At 36.6% G+C, this 19,427-nt stretch overlaps 1 protein-coding gene across 16 annotated transcripts in view; it reads right to left on the reverse strand.

Annotated features, from left to right (window-relative positions):
* Positions 1–19,427, reverse strand: part of LOC120635493 (zinc finger and SCAN domain-containing protein 31-like) — a 117,004-nt gene that overhangs the window by 53,960 nt on the left and 43,617 nt on the right. The window contains exon 6 of one of the 16 annotated variants that reach the window (XM_039906533.1): positions 2,868–3,572. The exons of 13 other annotated variants lie outside the window; for them this stretch is intronic. In XM_039906533.1, coding sequence (XP_039762467.1) covers positions 3,067–3,572 — 506 coding nt within the window. In that variant the 3' untranslated portion in view covers positions 2,868–3,066. Of the gene's footprint in view, positions 1–2,867; positions 3,573–9,646; positions 10,780–15,561; positions 16,435–19,427 lie in introns of those variants that run through there. 2 more of the 16 variants (XM_039906520.1, XM_039906521.1) reach the window with 2 other exon arrangements.

Genomic DNA, 19,427 nt, shown 5'->3' on the forward strand with positions numbered 1-19,427 from the left:
AATTTAACTTATCAATCTGTTTTTAAGACTCAAATCCCGCCGCAGTTCTACTACAACCAGCGCTCCTTGCGGAACTTAAGTGAATTAAAAATTAATAGCATAGAACTTTTGACACTGAATTAGAGCGCCATCTAGTTACAATACTGGGAAACATTATTTTCACTAGATGGCGCTCTTTCGATTCGTTATATATAGTAGTGTAGCAAGTTGCGCGTGGTCTAATAAGTTAAGAAATCTGGCATTGGTGGATAAGGTATTTTTTGGACTATCTCAAATGACTGAAAGAGCAGTATGTTTCAGGTATCAATTATTTATTTCAGTGTAATTAACTAAATGTTAAATGCACAGCCTTCTCAGAACATATAGAACAAATAACCGTTACAATGAATACATCAATACGAGCATTATGTTAAGTGGCATTAAACATATTCAATATTTTTATTTGCAGGCGGTTTGTGCAGACGGGTAGACTACGTGTCACCTACGTGTCGGCCACGTATAAAACTACACTTTGTGTCACATGATATATAGCTCACAATTTTATGTCATGGCTATAAATTGAATATCTTATCTTATATCTTTAAAAGAGCAATTCTTGTATATATATATAATTGGAATCTCGGAATCGGCTCCAACGATTTTCATTTTCATGAAATTTAGTATACAGGGGGTTCCGGGGCCGATAAATCGATATAGCTAGGAATCGATTCATTTTTAGAAAATGTAATTTTATTCGTGTTTTCCGGTAATAACAGATTTAGTGCAGACGAAGTTTCACGGGTCAGCTAGTAATGTAGATATTCGTATGTATGTACTGAACAGTGTACCCCACCTATTCGTTCTTCTTTTTAGTTTTCCCAATCCTAAGGTTGCCTGGCAGAGATCGCTACTTAGCGATAAGGCCGCCTTTTTTATCCATTATTCTTGTGTTTGTTCTTTTTTTTTCTCGTTTTTCTGAGTGGTGTACAAATAAAGAGTATAAAAAAAAATCTTTTCTTTTTCATCACTGCAAATTAAGCCTCGACTGCAATATCACCTGCGATAAACTAGTATAAAATAAGGTAAGGCAGTAATAAGTCAAAGTCAAAAATATCTTTTTTCAAGTAGGCCGATAGGTGTCCCTTTTGATGCGTACATGAGAATTACAGGGTAGTGAGATGCCGGCGATAACCACATTCGTAAACTTAAAACTAAAGCTACGACGGTTCCAAACGCGTCCTGGTCTAAGAAGCCCACAACAAACTTAGCCGGGTGTTTTTTTTTGCTATCACCATCTCACAATGTCATTTAAAATGATTAGAAGAGCAACCTGGTTAGAGCAATAATTCCCACCCAAGCTTTTTTATCGATTACGCAGTCCTTTATACTATAATAGGAGTTGTCTATGAGCTTACGTTTAATACAAACTTTGAACTTTTTAAGAGACATCTCCAAGATAAAACCGGTATGAGTTATATATTATTACTGCCTTACCCAAAACCTAATATACCCGTGTATCTACACGGCATAGTAGCAGAACGCTAAATCACTTGGCGGCACGTCTTGTTGATAACGTGGTGACTAGCCGTGCAGCCATCCAAGACCAGAGAGAATTTTTCAATTAGTCCGCATTAACCCAATTCATACCACTGGATCAGTTGAATTATAAAGTATACTATTTTACTTCATTAAATCGTTTAAGGCTAAGAAGCATAAACGCTGACAAAGGTGAAATCGTAAAGGAATTCATACCAATGGATCAATTGAATAATAAAGTATACTATTTTACCTCATTAAATTGTTTAAGGTCAAGAAGCATGGACGCTGAAAAAGGTATGTCCAAGAAACTGGAAGCGTTCGAGATTTGGTTGAACAAACGTAGTTATATTGGGAATCTTGGACAAAGATCGTACTGTACAGCACTGCACTGCAGATAAAAGGGAAGGCTCTAGAAGAAGGGGAAACTGGGAACGACTGAAACAAAGCGAATATCTCGCGATCACAAATAACATTGCCAATTAGAAGACAGATATACAGTCATTTGTTTAATATACTTCCGACATCACTTGCTTAACCATTCCCAATGCTATGGACGACGCTAGAATGTTTGAACTGTACCCAGTCTACCCTAATCAAAAATCCGTTAAAAGAAGAAAATTTGAATATTTTGAAAATGTAATCGAAATCAAAAACTACTTCATTTATCAACGTGCGGGACGTTGAATGATGCATGGCTCAAACATTAGGATTTAGAAGGACATAATAAACATGGTTTAGAAGAACGTCAAATTACATAAAGTCTTTAAAATTGAAATTTATTAATGTTCTAATGCAAGCAGTGTTCGTAAGGAGACGGCACACTACGTTATTTAAAATTAAAAAAATCTAAATTAAAAATTCATTTATTTCAAGTAGTTCTAGTTTATATGCACTTTCGAAATTTAATTAATTAAAACTGTAATTAAATTAATATATTGTATAAAACTCAACAGTAGAAGATTCACTTCGCAAATCCCATTAATGAGATATCTAACAAAACAGGGCGACGGAAGGTTGTAATTTTGCTTGCAGCTGCACTGTGTGCCTAATGCTATATTATGTGGTTTAAAGTTAAGGTGCAGAGTGCTGCTAAATAAGGTTGAAAATGTATGTATACTATTAATAATCTATGTAGTTCTTCACAGCTGAAAGGTGTTATTCTTGACCATATTTCTGACTGAAAAAGTTGTCCGCTTTCAAACATTTGGTAATAAATTTCTCTATTCTCGATTTGCGTAGCGTTTTACGTAGTAATTTACAAAAAAAAAAATTAAAATTAAAAAAATACTATATAAATAATTTGAACTGAAATTTCCTGCAATTGTTGGTGAAAACAGTATAATAAAAATATACATTTTAATAAATGAAATCAACGACTCCTAGAGATCCCAAAAAATTGCAAATTCTTTAGCTAAAATTTGAGTCATAACCTAAGCACCACTGTGAAAGGCTCCTGAAACCAGCCGATTAACGGCTAAAGGCATCGCGTGACTGTTTAGGGCTGGCTCGTGCAAAACGCTGCTTGCACCATTGGAATAACCGCACCGGCTAATTCCGCTTCTGGCTATGTATCTGCATGTGTCTCCTCAAATGCTTCTTCCATTTAAAGGTTTCCTCGCACAGATCACACCTGAAAGGCCTGTCGTTCGAATGCTTGATCACATGCTGCGCCAGATTGCCCCGCGAAGCGAAAGTTTTGTCACAAATGTTGCAGTCGTACTTCCTCTCCCCCATGTGGTAGGTTTTCTGGTGCTTCAGAACTTGGAAGGGATAGGCGAACTTTTTTCCGCACGCGCCGCATGATGGCGCTGGGACCCCGTGGACCACTTCCAGGTGGTGGGCACGCATGTGCGCAGCGACCTTCTCCTTACAGTAGTAGCACCCGATCAGCTTCGGGCGCATCTTGAGGTGGACATGCCTGTAATGCTGTTTGAACAAGTCTCGTTTCTTGAAGACGTTGGTGCATAGTTTGCACGCGAATAGTTCCGTTCCGTCCCCATCTTCGGTAATGGTGAAAAACTCGTCAAAGCTCCGGTCGATCTTACGTTCCTTGCCTAAAACAAAATTTTCGTGTTTTCATTTCTGGTACTATTTCTTGTTGGAGACATAATCATAAATTGCTCTATTAAACTCTATTAGGTACAGCCATTCATTAAACTGAGTAAGATGCAGGCAAGGTATACAGACAATACCATGTTAAATTAAATCGGTGTTATTGTACATGTGTTCATTACGAACTTTAAGGCGTGGATTAGATTTTTTAAGAGAATGCAAGGAGATGAGTAGAAATGTAATCAAATCTATCCAGGTCCATGATAATACCCACATTTATACGGTGTTTCAAGTCAAGGTTTGCGTCGCTTTGCTTCGCTTGCACGTAAAGGACGTTTAGAACTCCGTAGATGATTTATTCCAATTTGACAAAAAACAACTGTGACATTTGTTTTTTTATTTTGACATTGAATGCGAATTTTCAATGAATCCTGTTTTGTTTTGACGTGACAACGTCTTATAAATTGGTTTGCCGGGTGACACTTCAAGAAACTGCGTTACGCTCCGCTCACGTTATGCGCTCACAATGAGAGCGAGTGAGAGGCACGCGTCCCTTCCACTCGGACATGGTTAGCCCGCCTAAGATCGAGAGAGACAGACATAAAAAGTGAAAGGCACGCGTCCCTTTGTAGTAAACGCTGTTTCATTGTACGCTAATGTATTGCAAGTTATTGTATGTATATTTGTATATAAATACGTATGTATGTGTAAAGGTAAAAATAAAATTTTGTTAATATGAAATTCAGTGCGAGATTCTTTGTATAAATTAATGTTTTAAACATAATTCTTTGTATAAATAAATGTTTTAAATTGTTACTATTATTTCATCCTTCTTCCTACTATACGAATGAATATTCACATTAAAATTATTTTACCACTCAAAGTCGTTGTCACGTAAAACTTTCGCCCGTATACCGACTTTACAGGCAACCAATTTTTTATCCCGACATTAAGCTCGGTTCCATTTTTTAATAATTTTTTACTCTAATTATTGTATTAGTATTGTATTTGAAGGATGCATTGGAAGGTCTCAAAAAGAATAATTTTTCCCATTTTTGCAACGTTTTTCATTGATGATTCATTCATGTTGGTCGTATTGTGAAGTAATTTAGCCAAAGCATTCTTCGATAAATGGACTATGAATGAATGAATGAAAGATTAAATGATTGAATGAATGAATGAATTAATAAATATGCTTTTATTGCACACCACAAAATGTACATAGAAAAAGAAATAACAAAACAACGCATACAATTTGCCTATATATAACACAAAAGATTTTTCCAACTCGAACCAGTTGTTAATCAGATAAGCACGTTCAACCAAACAAACTCTTTAGCTTTATAATACTAGTATAGACGTTATGAAACCTTACGTTTTTTTTGCAACGGAGTGTAGTTTCAGGTTCAAATGTGTCAATTCATGCTTTTTGAGCGTGCTCTTTTGCACGAACGCCTTGCCGCAGACCATGCAAGCAAATCTTCTGTCCCCACTGTGTATCCTCAGGTGCTCCTTCAGATTGTTCTCCCATCGAAACTGCCGCTCGCAGACGTCACAAGCAAACCTTTTAGCGGAGAGTAAGACCCCTTATTACAATATTCATCAAGAATCAAAAGGTCCACTTCTGGACCACAGACCTCTCCCAACGGGATAATTTGCCCAAAATCGCTGGGTAGACGGGGTGGTGATCTCAGAAGACGCTAGTAGTAGCACATAGGACGTCGCTTCCCGTTCTCCATTATATATTTATTTATTTTACATCTTGTTATAGTACGACAGGGCCATTACACTAACTAAGATAGACCTACATAATTTTTGGATAACTATAAGACAAATTGTCCTTTGGGACAATGGTATTGGGGAATCAAGATGTTAAAGTGGCAACCCCGCACCGCTGAGCGCAGCGTTGGTTGACCCCCATCCAGGTGGACACGACATCTAACGAGTCGCGGAGATCCCCTGGAAACAAACAGCCCAGAATCGTGGAGTTTGGAGCGCCCTACAAAAGACGTCCAGCATTGGACGTCAGTCGGTTGATTTGATGATGATGATAAGACAAATCAATGAAAGATGACATTGGACATTATAAAAGACATCATATTAATATAGTGTACTGTGATACTCTGCGAATATTGCAGTTAAAGTCATTCAATATTCTCAGAGTATCTCAACAATTCACGGAACAATGCTGTCCACCCGTCATGGAATAGATCCCATTGAGCATTGCTGTCCAAGAGCGCGTTAAATGACGACAATGAACGCGGTATAGGCGTAATGCTTCGTGGAACAGTGTTACAGGAAGGGACAACGAATAATTTGTTTTTTCTTGGACGAAGGTCTTTTAGGACACGTATACAACACAGTCGAAGATCTGGAGCATCGACATCTTCTCGTAAGATTTGGGACATTATTTTTTAAATGGAGAATGGATGGAATTTTTTAGATGGTCGCAAGTCCGTCTGACCATCAGGGAGTTGAATTATATTCCGTCTATAGCCGTGTACGACACCCGCGGAAAGAGGAGGTTGTGACCACTGTATTCTGATCCGCCGTCACCACTAACTCACACAATTTGTCTGAACAGTGTTCGATCAGACTAAATACCGAGTAGGCAGATGATATAATTGTTTATTATTACCCTACCGACAACGACGTGCCGCTATGCTAGCTTGCTAGCGATTTAGTGTTTCGGTGCGATTTCGCGTACAAACCGATCAGGGTTATGAATACCACACTCCCTAACAGTACAAATCATAAGACGACACGTTTATTGCCGTGTCGAGTTTTCGCGAAGTATTGCTTCTTTTAACTCTTATTTCCATTAGAAAGAATTTGCAATTCCGACCGGTGAAAAGTAAAAAAGTTAACTGAATTTATGTGTTAGCAATTTTCATGATTTTAAATATATTATTGAGTTTGTCTGATTACAAATATATTAAAATGTTATTGTTATTTTGAAATAATTAAGTAAGTAGTTTGATTAAAAAGATTTTTATATTGACTTTTAATAATAAAAGGATTTCATCTGAGTTCGCGTTGTCTGTTCGGTATTTTAGAGACCGAGCGGAGAACGCGATGTTCGAAGCGGCGTCCTAATTTTTAGAGGCATTTTGATTCGAATTCGGAACGGAGTGGTGGTGTTGAAGAGTTTTGTACTGTATTAATTTTAGCTTGTGTGTAAAGTGAACTAAAATATATATATAATGGTGTTGGAGAAGGTGTTTTAATTTTATCTCAGAAGTGGGATCGGACTAAAAAGGTATGTAGACAATCTTAAGTTATTAAAAATCATGACACAATCGTTAATTAGAAATATCTTCTACCAAATAGCAATATTGCTTTATTTTTTGCCACGTAATAAAATACAACTACAGCTGAAAAGCGAATGTTTTGGTATATAAATCATTTCACTTTGCAACTGTCGATTTACGTGATTCAATTTAACTCTTTTAAGTACCTTCTCTCCACAGAATGCGTAGACTTATGCAACCTCAAACTTATGTTATCGAAAAATCGCTTATCGCAAACGTCGCAAACTACCGTCCTCTCGCCTAAATGGACTTTTTTCTGGTGCTGCACCAGTTCGCACGGGTAACGGAACTTTCTGTCGCATATACCGCAAGTGGGTGCCACTATACTGTGTTTCTCTTCCAGGTGCCTCCTTCGCTGGTGAGCGGGTATTTTTAACGGGCAATGCGGACACTTGCGCAGTTTCGGGCGTCTCTTTAGATGCACGAACCGATAGTGTTGCGAGACCAGCGGTTGGGAGGCGTAGGGTTTCTCGCATACGTTGCAAGTGTATGTGTCGTTGGCGATCGTGTAATAGATCGCACCTAGAAAAGAAACTTGGTGTTACTACTGCTTTGAGGTAGAAAACGTGACGACAGCCAATTTAAAGACAGCAAAATGTACAGGACAGGGACTTATTTCATTTTTTGACTTTATTTGCGGACATATTGTGTCAAATACATTGCACGTTGTCTTCGGAGTAAATTTCTCATCGTTTATGTTATTTGGTGCGCAAGTATTATTACAAGATCGGTAGTCTGCAACCGCAACGGTTGAAATAAAGGATTTTTGGCTAACGTTAATATGGTATTACGCAGTGGCGGTACTACCATACAAGCCGAAAAGCCGGGCTTACGTTACTATAAATATCTCCTTCAAATTAACAAAATAATTAAAACTTGATAGCAGTGAGGATATAAATACAATGTTTTAACTTTTGCTCAATAATGTATACTCTTTGTCTACGTTACTGCAAGCACTACGTTACTCTGGCAGGTAGACTCTGTGGTAGCAACCAGCCGATCGGCGCGGCCGCCGAACTATCACTATCGCGCTCTTCGCGTGTCTTCGTACGCGATCGGAGGTCCCGCTTTGTCTCGCTCACACTCATTTGCTTATATGGGGCTTTTATTTTACTGCTCTCTCTCATAGAAATTTCAATGTATTTAGCAGAGACAATCTAGATTATTTAATAATTTAGTATGGAGATCAAATGCCAGATTGCGAGTTGAAGTTGGTGAAGATGACCAGCGAGCGAATTGAAACAACTTCACGCGTGTTATTATTTGTGTTACAACTAGTTGACACTCGACAGATTATTGATTAGTAACTACTTAGTTAGAAGTTTATTATTGTTTTTTTGAGTTGAATAGTATTTTACTGGTTTGTTTTCTTATAAATTAAAGTAAATATTGTTAAATATGAGCTCTAAATGTGTGCAAATTGTTTCTGTGGCGCAATCAAAAAATAATTGGCGATCAACAGGTAAATTTTTATAATTTCTTAAAAAATATACAGCTTCACCGAAACCTACGTCAGACTTGTGTATTTCTCATACTAAGCCCATAAAAGACATCCTAATGGATCTTCTAGAACTCTATTTGATGCTCCCATGCTAATAAATTGTTTGTTGGTATTGCATATTTTTTTTCTAATGAAAAGAATGGTTGGAACGTTGCTGGTTATGAGATAAATTACCAGGCATCATAAAAATTAAAGAGAGCAGAACCCTCAGAAACACTTGGTGTTCTACGATTACTTTTTTAATTTTGGCAAACAGCGCATAGAAATTCTTTATCCAACCAATTATCAATCGAAATTTCCAATCATAATTCGCGTGCTGACCTTAAACGTAGTGTTTTTCAAAGGTTTGTTGATATTGTTTGTCATTTAGCACAACAAAAATGGTAACATAGAGATCATGACGAGTTAAATTTGTCCTATAGGTAAATGGGCTTGCTCAAATTCAAAACCCTATTAACGCCACTGGTATTACGTTACAGTGTATTGCCATACATGTGCAAAATTTACGCATCATACAAATAATGCAACAAATTTCATTTTGTAGTAAAAAAATCATTATCAGTATAAAAGTTCTTATTTTAACCATTTTTTGAGTTCAGATCAAAATACAGTTGTAAACACCACTCCTCCGGCGGTCGTCGTACGAGGCGATTAGCTCACTTTACTTTTATTTTGGGATAAAGATAGATTATAACCTGGATTAGCACATATGTGCTTTTTATTGCGGGAAAATGTACCGTTCCCGCAGGATTCATGAAAAACCGAAAAACCGCGTACGAAGGCGCGGGCAACAGCTGGTCATTCTCAAGCTAATGTTTCAACAATGCGTCTCAAATTGAAAAAAAATATGAGAAGTTTATCTTTAATGCGGTTGATGTTAAAACTAAATACTCGCAGCAGAAGAGAAGAGGCATGACTTACGAGCACTTTTGATATGATATATATTAGGTACAAATTTTGGGAGTTTTATTTTTGAGCTTGTTAATAATTTATCCAGAAGGGGTTAAATTAACGTGTTTCCTGTTAACCTAATTTTAATAACATGCAAGTGCGTATGACCGTATCCGCCACATATGTAACACACCAGCTCTAGAAAATTAACCTTTCAAACGACATGGATATGACGAATGGAGACACTATTCTAGATCTTTTAACAGTGAAATTTCGACGAAGCATATATGGGGACAGGCAACACCTATTATCTCAGTATCAAAAGATAAAAGATACACCTACGGTTTAGCGTATGCTAAAATCAAAACCAGAGTTACTAAAACAAACATTTATTGCATTAGTTTCTACATGTATAAACCGCGTTAATAAAGAATAGATTTATAAAATGCAGGCGATGTCACCTGATAATAAAACCTCGGTGCAGTAAGAAACATCCCATCTTTACTGCGATGGGCACGGTGCGGCGTCGTCGTTGTATGACATGTACCCGATCATTCAAAGAGGTTGGCACTAAATTGGATCAGAAGTTTTAATTTTTTTATTTATCAAAAACTCAAGGGGATTTTGTTATTTGGTTAACTGAATATATTTGTATACTGCCCACCATCCCCAACAGATTAGAAGATTTGATAGATTATAAGTTCTGCCGAAGTAATAAAATCACCGTGTGTGTCTATTTTAAAGGTTTTATCCATATCCAAAATGCTAAAGAGTAAGGATCTCTGCTCGGAAGCTATTTTACGCAGCTCGGTAAAAACCAGGATCCTAACCTTTGGTCTCCTCGATAGATCAAGAAGATCAAGATTAAACATATCTACGAAAAAATTTCGGCAACCGAGACGCATGTAGGCATTCTTATTTGACACATCTAGAAGTTAGCTTCTGGGTGATGCCTCATCATGTGATAGTTCAGACTGGCCTTTTGCACGAACGCCTGCTTGCATATCTGGCACACTTTAGTCCGCTCGTTCATGTGTATCTTCTCGTGAAGGACCAAATTCCGCCGCCTCAGAAAGGACTTTTTACAGAACCTACAGTGGTAGTCCTTAATGGTCTTATGCTTAAAGCTATGTCTCGATAGGCAATGCCTGTTGTAGGTCTCGTATTCGCACAGTTCGCAGAACAGTTTTTTCCCCATCATGTGGTAAACTTTAATGTGTTTGGTAACAGCCCTCTGCGAGTTGAACTTGCCGTCGCACGCATTGCAGCTAATTCTATCGTCGATGTCGTGGGCTTCCAACTTGTGGATTATCAAAGGAGGTGTGTCACCGAACCGGAGGTCACAGTACGGGCAGACGTACGGCCGGTTGTGGATTGTGATCACGTGATTGCGTAGACCCTCCATTGTTTTATACGTCTTGTCGCAGCGGGTGCAGACGATTTTGTCGCCGTCCCTCTTAAAGTCGCCAGGCTGTACAAGTCCCGACTTTTTCTTACTACAATCACCTGAAGACAAAAAATACTCATTTATCCCGTCTTCATGACTCCATAGTATTTTAATGTTTCTTAATCGCTCAGTTTTTCTTAGTCACTACTATATTATTCAGATTCTGTAAATATCAAGAAAAGAATAGTGTTATCAACTCTCGTTTTCACCTCGCCCAGTTCAGCACCAGAGTGCCGACTTGTAAAGAGGTTTAACAATTTGGTAACATCATTGGTAACATAAATAACTTCTGTGTTAATGAAGAATGAAAATTTCTAAATGCCAAACCATGGTAAATTCCCTATACGTTGTACGCGAAACTACGTCTCGACTTCGCGGGCCAAAGGGGAATTAAAGTTCACAGATATAAGATTTGCACGCTTGCTAACGTCGATTACGCGTATCATTCTACTGCCATAATTAAATGAGATTCATTTTAGAATTGCAAACTGTGAACTACAGATTTAACTGACAAAAGATATGCAGACAAATTAGAGCTTTAAAACGATATGCAATAAGTGCCATTTTACTCTGACGTTCGGTACGATTTGGTACTCTGAAATGACTTCAATTTGCGAGCGTTCCAATCCCGTAAGCTCTGGATTAAGAAAGAAAGAGAGAATATATATAATAATTCAATGTAAGAGCACTTTAAGTAATGAAAATAAACTGATTTTTATTTAAGAAATATCATGGAAGGATGGCTGGTAAAAAAAAAACAAACCAACCAAGCGAGAGTTGAATTTCCGCACGACGGGTTTTACCAAACTGTAACATGGAATGGAACACTATATAGTATTAACCTTATTAAGGTGTCGCTTACTGCATAGAAAGCTTTTTTAATTACCTCCTAAACCTACCCTTGTCCTTTACAGTATCTTATTAAGACACATCCAAATAACATGATAAATACAAATTCAAAATTTCTTTATTCCTATGTAGGCCTATCACAGGCACTTATGACGCGTTCATACATATATGTTTACATAATTGTAAGGGGATGGTGATTACTTCATTCGCCAACTTAAACCTAAAGCTACGAGGGTTCCAAACGCGCCCTGATCTAAGAAGAGCCCACAGAAACTTAGCCGGGTAATTTTTTTTTGTGTTATCACCATCTCACAGTTTATTTATATCAAGCTTTGAAGCTAGAGCAATTCACACCCAAACTTTTTTATCGTTCAAGTAATCCTTAATATTATAATAGGATTTTCTGTAAGCTTTCGTTTTATATAAACTTTGAACTTATTGAGAGACATCTCAAAGATTTCATTCGGTAATTTGTTATAAAATAATATACAGTTGCCCTTGAATGAATTTGCAATTTCGTGTAGCCTAGTAAACTGCACAACGAGTTTATTTTTCCTTCTAATATCAATATTGTTACAGTCAATTTTCTTTTTAAATTTCGTTATATTTTTATAGACATAAATTAAATTTTCAAATATGTACTGACTATGCACCGTCATTATTTTAACTTCTTTAAATATGAATGATATGAAGGCCACGGTTTACTTAAAAGCGAGATTGTCTTGTTAAGAAGCACCAGAAAAAAGAAACCAGACAATTAATCGATATACGTGTATGTTTAAATACTTTAAAACATTTTGCCACCGAATTTTATTTATAGGATACCAAAATGTATTACTTGGGTGATGCGGAATAAAGAAGGTTTATTATTATTACGTTCGGTCCGATGAATAAATTTTTCATATCGATGAAAAATTTATTTATTTATTCATGAAGCGATTTTTTCATAGGCTTTGTAATATATATAAAACTAGCGGACTCTCGCGACTTCGTCCGCGTATGAGTCAATCGAGAAGCTAGAATAGATCTGACGCTGACATAATCATCGTGGCTAGCTACGTACATACTATTATTATACTTGGTATACAGAGTTAGTAAGTTCTCATTAGTTTACTTGATACATACATACAAACATCTATCTTCACAAACTTTCGCATTTGTAATATTAGTAGGATGGTACACATGCATTCGTTGTTGTCCCATATGCCTTGCGACTTACTGTTATTTTTGAAGAGTTATCTCTCATCAGATCTTCATTAAAATTAGTCAAAACATGCTTAATAGTATAAACTTTCCAATAAAAACGGAATTATTAAAATCGGTTCAAATCTAACGGGGCTATGAAGTAAAATTGATAATAAAATTCATCCCGTTTCCCGGAGGAAACATATTTTTTATCGGGATAAAAAGTATCCTATATGGTGACCCGATATACCAGCTACCACTATACCAAATTTTATTTAAATCCGTTCAGTAGTTTTCACGTGATGCCCGGACAGACAGCCAGGCAGACAAAAATTAAATAAAAATCTGTTTTGCACTCAGTATAGATTATAAAGCATCCCCGGATGAAATTTTTCAAAATATATTAAATGTACAGAAATCTTCTAGTTACAGTCTTATTATAAGTATAGATTTTCGAGCATGCACTGTGTAAGTAAAATCATATAAAAGTAAACACAACATAGATACATTTCCGCAAAAATACTTAAAAGATAACTAAATTTTGACGGATATAGGAGATGAATAAGGAAATAGAATACTTATATTTTGTTCATGTATTCGTATGTAGTTATTTGAATGTAGGTTTATAATAATCTTACAACACCTATTTGTTCTCGCTCTTGTTGTCCTAATCCTTAGGTTGCCTGGCAGAGATCGCTTTTAAGCGATAAGGCTCTCTATTCGTCCTTTATTTTCCTAACTGTGTTATAAATAAACAAAACACTTTTTATCCAGGAATATCACTCCCGTTATCCGAGATAAAAGACTGAACTAAGTAAGGACAAACAGCTCAACAGATTGTAATAGGTTATTATGTTGATACCAGAAGTTGCCATACTGTTAAAATTAAAACAAGGCCAGTCAATGCAATATTTATTAAAATAAAGATTACTTATACATTTATTGTCACATTAGTATATACAGTTATATTATAATCATTTAATATATCAATATTACGAGAAAAGATACTTCACAATGCATAACAAAGAAAATTTTTAATGAAATTACATACCAATTACTGGCTGAGTTTTAAAGCACACCGCACAGTACCAAGGAAAATGCCTTTTGCATGAATTCCCCTCGTAACTGTAGATATCGTAATACATTTATTATGACGCACCACGTGAACGTAACGTCGGAAAAGTTTTACAGTGTTTTCTGGCACACTTTAACTTATATACCACAACAACTACACCGACGTTATGTTGCATTAGGCCCTGCTTGGTAGGAACGGAACATATTTTAATAGAATAACTTTGTTAAGAAAAAAATTAAAAATATACATTGAACAGTATGTAAATTAATTAAGCATCATCATCATTTCAACCACGTCCACGTCCACTGCTGGACATAGGTCTTTTGTAGGGAGTTCCACAATACACGGTCCTGGGCCGCTTGACTCCAGCGGCTCCCAGCGACTCGCCTGATGTCATCTGCCCATCACGTCGGGGCCCGACCTACGCTGCGCTAACCGGTGCGGGGACGCCATTCCAACACCATAAGACCCCAACGTCATCGGTTCTTCGAGCTATGTGCCCTGCCCATTGCCACTTCAGTTTCGCGACTCGCTGAGCTATGTCGGTAACTCTAGTTCTTCTACGGATCTCCTCATTTCTGATTTGATCACGTAGAGATACTCCTGGCATAGCTCTCTCCATCTCCCGCTGAGTGACTGGCAAATAAAAGCATGCAACTGTTCAATTGTTTTTTTCATTTAATAGTCATAATCAGTATATACCTAATACCTGTGCTAAGTTAAGAGTGTAAGAAAGTTTCAAAAATAATACTCATTCTTTAGGTTACTCACTCTTTAATAAAAAAGATAAATGTATAATAATTTTAACCAATACTTGGTTATATTTTTATGGACATAAATTAAATTTTCAAATATGTACTGAGTATGCACCGTTATTATTTTAACTTCATTAAATATGAATTATATGAAGGCCGCGGTTTACTTACAAGCGAGATTGTCTCGTTAAGATTGCGCAGAAACACGAAAAAAAGAAAAAAGAAACCAGACCGTTAATCGATATACGAGTATGTTTAAATACATTAAAAGTTTTTGCCACCGAATTTTATTTATAGGATACCAAAATGTATTACTTGGGTGATGCGGATATGGTTTATTTATTATTATTACGTTCGGTCCGACAGCTGCGCCGTTAGCGATGAAAAATTTATTTATTTATTCATTGAGCGATTTGTTCATAAGCTTTGTAATATATATACAATTTTAAAAAGTAAGTAAAATCATATAAAAGTTAACACGACATACATTTCCGCAAAAATACTTATAAGATATTTTAACCAATACAAATATTGGCGAAAAGACCTTCTTTTGTACGCCAAAATATGCATTGGTATGCTTTTTGTGATTTGATAGCAGATCACTGTTAATGAAAATGCAACCGAAAATGTCACACACAACATCGTTGCAGAAATATGGTCACGAAGAAAATTCATTCCTGTCCTTCAATGAGTTTGAGTTGAAGCGCATTGTTTATAGGCGAAGGCCACCGTCAGACCGTGGAAAAAAAATTTTTGACAAAAAAGAACCGACTTTATTAGACAACTAAAAAGCAAGAAATAAATATTTTCTACAATATTTTTAAGTCGGTGCTAAATCAAATTTAGAAAGTTACTGGTATTTTCCTTGCTACTTTATAAAAACGAATACGAAGTATATGTTTATTGTATATATATATATATATATTTACATAGTAACTTTCTACACCATACACTCTCCTGCTTTTCGCGGAGTACGGCAAATTAAGCTTATTTTTCGGAATTCCGCAAAGTAACGCCTGCTTCTATCCAATATGAAAACGTTAACAACAATTTATATGGTATCAAAGGAGTTTCAGCTAGTTAAATAACTGGGAAACAGTATCGTCACTAGATGGCGTTCCTTCGATACCGTATAAACCGTAGTTTACTCACACCTGATCGAATAAGTAAACAGAGGTAGAAAACCTCACAATTGGCACTCTGTTGGAATAACAAAAACAAGGAACGGAGCGAAAAACGAAAGCTGGGAAGGGAGTTTAATAAGTTGCTCATCTAGAATTTAACTTCGGGATGATGTTTCTTCATGTGATAGTTAAGACTGGCCTTTTGCACGAACGACTGTTCGCATATCTTGCACACTTTCGTGCGCTCATTCGTGTGGATCTTTTCGTGAAGATTCAAATTAGTCTTTCTAAGGAAGGACTTCTTACAGAACTTACAGTGGTAGTTCTTTATCGTCTTATGTTTCACTCTGTGTCGGGACAGGCAATCTTTATTGTACGTCTCGTATGGACACAGATTGCAGAAATACTTTTTCCCCAGCATGTGAAACACTAGTTTATGGTTGTCAAACGCCCGTCGCGAGTTGAACTTTCCGTCGCACGCGTCGCAGCGTATTCTATCGTCTACATTGTGGACCTCTAGCTTGTGGATTATTAACGGGGATGTATCAGCGAAGTGGAGCTCGCAGTGTGGGCAGTCGTACCGGTAAATGTGGTTTGTCCTCAGGTGATTCCGTACCCCTTGCCTGCTCTTATATATCTTGTCGCAATGGTTGCAGATGAGTTTGTCACCCTCTCTTCTACAATTGCTGGGTTGAATGATTCTCAATTGTTTCCGATTACAATCACCTGAAGACAAAAAATACTAATTTACGTCCCATCTTATCCTCTGCGTATACGTATTGTAATGATCCTTATCGTTATTTTTCTTACTTTATTCAGTTTTTGACTTATAATAATCTATATGGTGTGGTGTGTGACCAAGAGAAGTGAAAGTTCTATCGATCATAATAATATACTTATTGCTTACAAATCAAGTAAAAGTATAGCGGGCGTGACAGAATTTCACGACGCAAAAGAAATAGGATTCCGGTGGTATTTTTGAAAACGTTATAAGCCAGCAAGGCTCTCACATATTAAATATTATTTAGGCGTCATATTTCATCACAATCATAATCATGTTTCAGCACAAAAGTTCTTTATATGTTTCCACTTTACTGAAGAGCTCAGTAATTTTTCTAGCATTTCATCAATAGCAGATTCTGATGCTTTGTTATTTTTTGACGCATTATCGCAAAAAGTGAAGCGGGCTAAAGAATTTCAAATGATCTTAGCCACCAGAAAGCTTAGCAGAAGTAACTGACTAGGAAAATAAATCACCTGTTCTTGGGATAGCACATTTGCATCAAACCCTCACCAAAAAAGAGTTCCATTTTTATCCGCAATATGGCATGGTCAGGTTTTACTTATCGTCGTTAATTGTTAAAGGTTTAGTTAGATTTTTTAAAATTTTGGTGCACCGAAAACGATAACATTGTTACCGAACTAGAATTTAGTTTCACTAACAACTTTGAGGTGGCCGAAAAAACCATTTACTATATTAAACTCAGAAGTACTTTACACGGTCATCTATAATAATAAATAATAATAATAAAATCATTTATTCACACGATTATTAAATTGTGACAGAAATCATAGCTTAGTATGGTTGAATCACTGGAACCTAAACTGAGTAAAAACTCGTACTATAGATATCCAGTGCACTCCCCTATATAATTTTATAATAGACTACAACAGAGCTAGCATGGGCAGGAGACAACTTAATCACCGAGAAATGACACTGTAGCGGTCACAGAACTAGATGGCGTCACAAAAATCCTGCATCGCGCTAGCGAAGTGTTCATAAAGAAAACCTATATATACAACTTCCAAAATTGAATGTTCGGACCTCGGTCCCTGAGCACGATCACCCGCTCGGAGGAAGATCTTCCTATTGTTTGCAAGAAAAACGGGAAAACCTATCAAGTTAAAAAACACGTTACTCAACTAGAAATGAACTTTTGGATGGTGTTTCTTCATGTGATAGTTCAAACTGGCCTTCTGCACGAACGCCTGTCCGCATGTCTTGCATACTTTATTGCGCTGATTCGTGTGAATCTTCTCGCCCTCGTTAAATTATTTTTCCTCAAAAAGGACTTCTTACGGAACCCACAGTGGAAGTTTTTCTCAGTCTTATGCATAAATCTGTGCCTGTACAGGGAATTCGCGTTGCAGGTCTCGTAATCGCATTTTTGGCAGAAATATTTCTTTCCCAACATGTGGAACGCGTCTTTGTGTCTTGCGAAGGCCCTTTTCGAGTTGAACTTTGCATCGCACGCATCGCACAGTCTGTCGTCGACGTTGTGGACTTGTAACTTGTGGAGCGAGAATTGAATTGCATGGCGGAAATGCAGCTCGCAGTAGGGACAATGTGTCTGCAAGTGGTCGCGTATCCCTCTACCGGAAATAAATTTCTTATCGCAGTGGTTGCAAACAGCTTTGCCTCCTTCACTTCTAAAATTGCTGAGAGCATCAACTTTCAACTTACCCATAACGGAATCACCTGAAGAAATAAAAGAAATTCGTGATTCCACAGTATTTCTTATTTGCATCTTAATTATTTACTAGCTTTTGCCCGCGGCTTCACTCACGTCAATTTTTCCACTCTTCGATTTGGTAAATTTTAACAACAACGGTTTGAAAAAACGTCTTGCTGCTAATGCAAAAAGAAATTTGAACGTAAATTACTTGAAAAATCTGACATTTTCAAATATTCATTCCCTATTTGATGTCTAAGGAGTTTTAATTCGTCAAATTTGTGAAATACTTATTGCTTTATTTTTAATCCAAAACCATAAATCAAAGTTTCATGGATGTAACTTGAAAAATGATAATAATAATAATAATTATAAACAGTTATTTATTCCGTTCTTAGTGCGCGGTTACGTCATAACAGAAATCTGTCCTAATTCCAGGTTTCTAACCCCAGCGGTTTAGGATGTGCCTTGATTGTCAGTCAGTCAGGACTTTGAATTATATATATTTATATATATTGAATAAATAACTGTTTATAATTATTATTATTATTATCATTTTTCAAGTTACAGCCATGAAACTTTGTATTTTGCGTCTTAAAATAAAATAAAGAAATATATGTACAACAGTTTTCGGAAATTCTACCCTAGGTGGGATAAATACGACGAAAAAATCAACGTACAGCTCAAACCGCTAATCCTAGAGACATGCATTTTAGAGGGTGTAAGGAAGGATATTTTGAAATTATACCCCTTTGAGAATGAAATAGGGTGTTTAATACACCACCATTAATTAATTGTGTAATGGCTACTAAGATGACTGACGAATATTTTTATGAATAATATACATAAATACTTATAATATACACATAAACACCCAGACACTGAAAAACGTTCATGTTCATCATACAAACATTTTCCAGTTGTGGGAATCGAATCCACGGCCTTGGACTCAGAAAGCAGGGTCGCTGCCCACAGCGGCAATCGGCAGTCAAACATTTCAGGAAATTTATATAGCATTCCTGGTAAAGAATATTCACCAGAACTTCACCAAATTTTGACTTGGCGAAACTGATTATACAGCCCACTCATTTTTTTATAATATTTTTGACAAATTTACCAGACCATAAATATCAATAGAGAACACAAACAGGTTTTTTTTTTTTAATTTTTACCTGCCTGTCTGTCAGTTAGCGCATTACAAATAAACTGATGAACGGGTTTAAGTGGAATTTATTATACTTATAACTGAAACTCCGGGTTAACATT

Source organism: Pararge aegeria, chromosome 26, assembly GCF_905163445.1.
Source record: "Pararge aegeria chromosome 26, ilParAegt1.1, whole genome shotgun sequence".
Lineage (NCBI taxonomy): Eukaryota > Metazoa > Arthropoda > Insecta > Lepidoptera > Nymphalidae > Pararge > Pararge aegeria.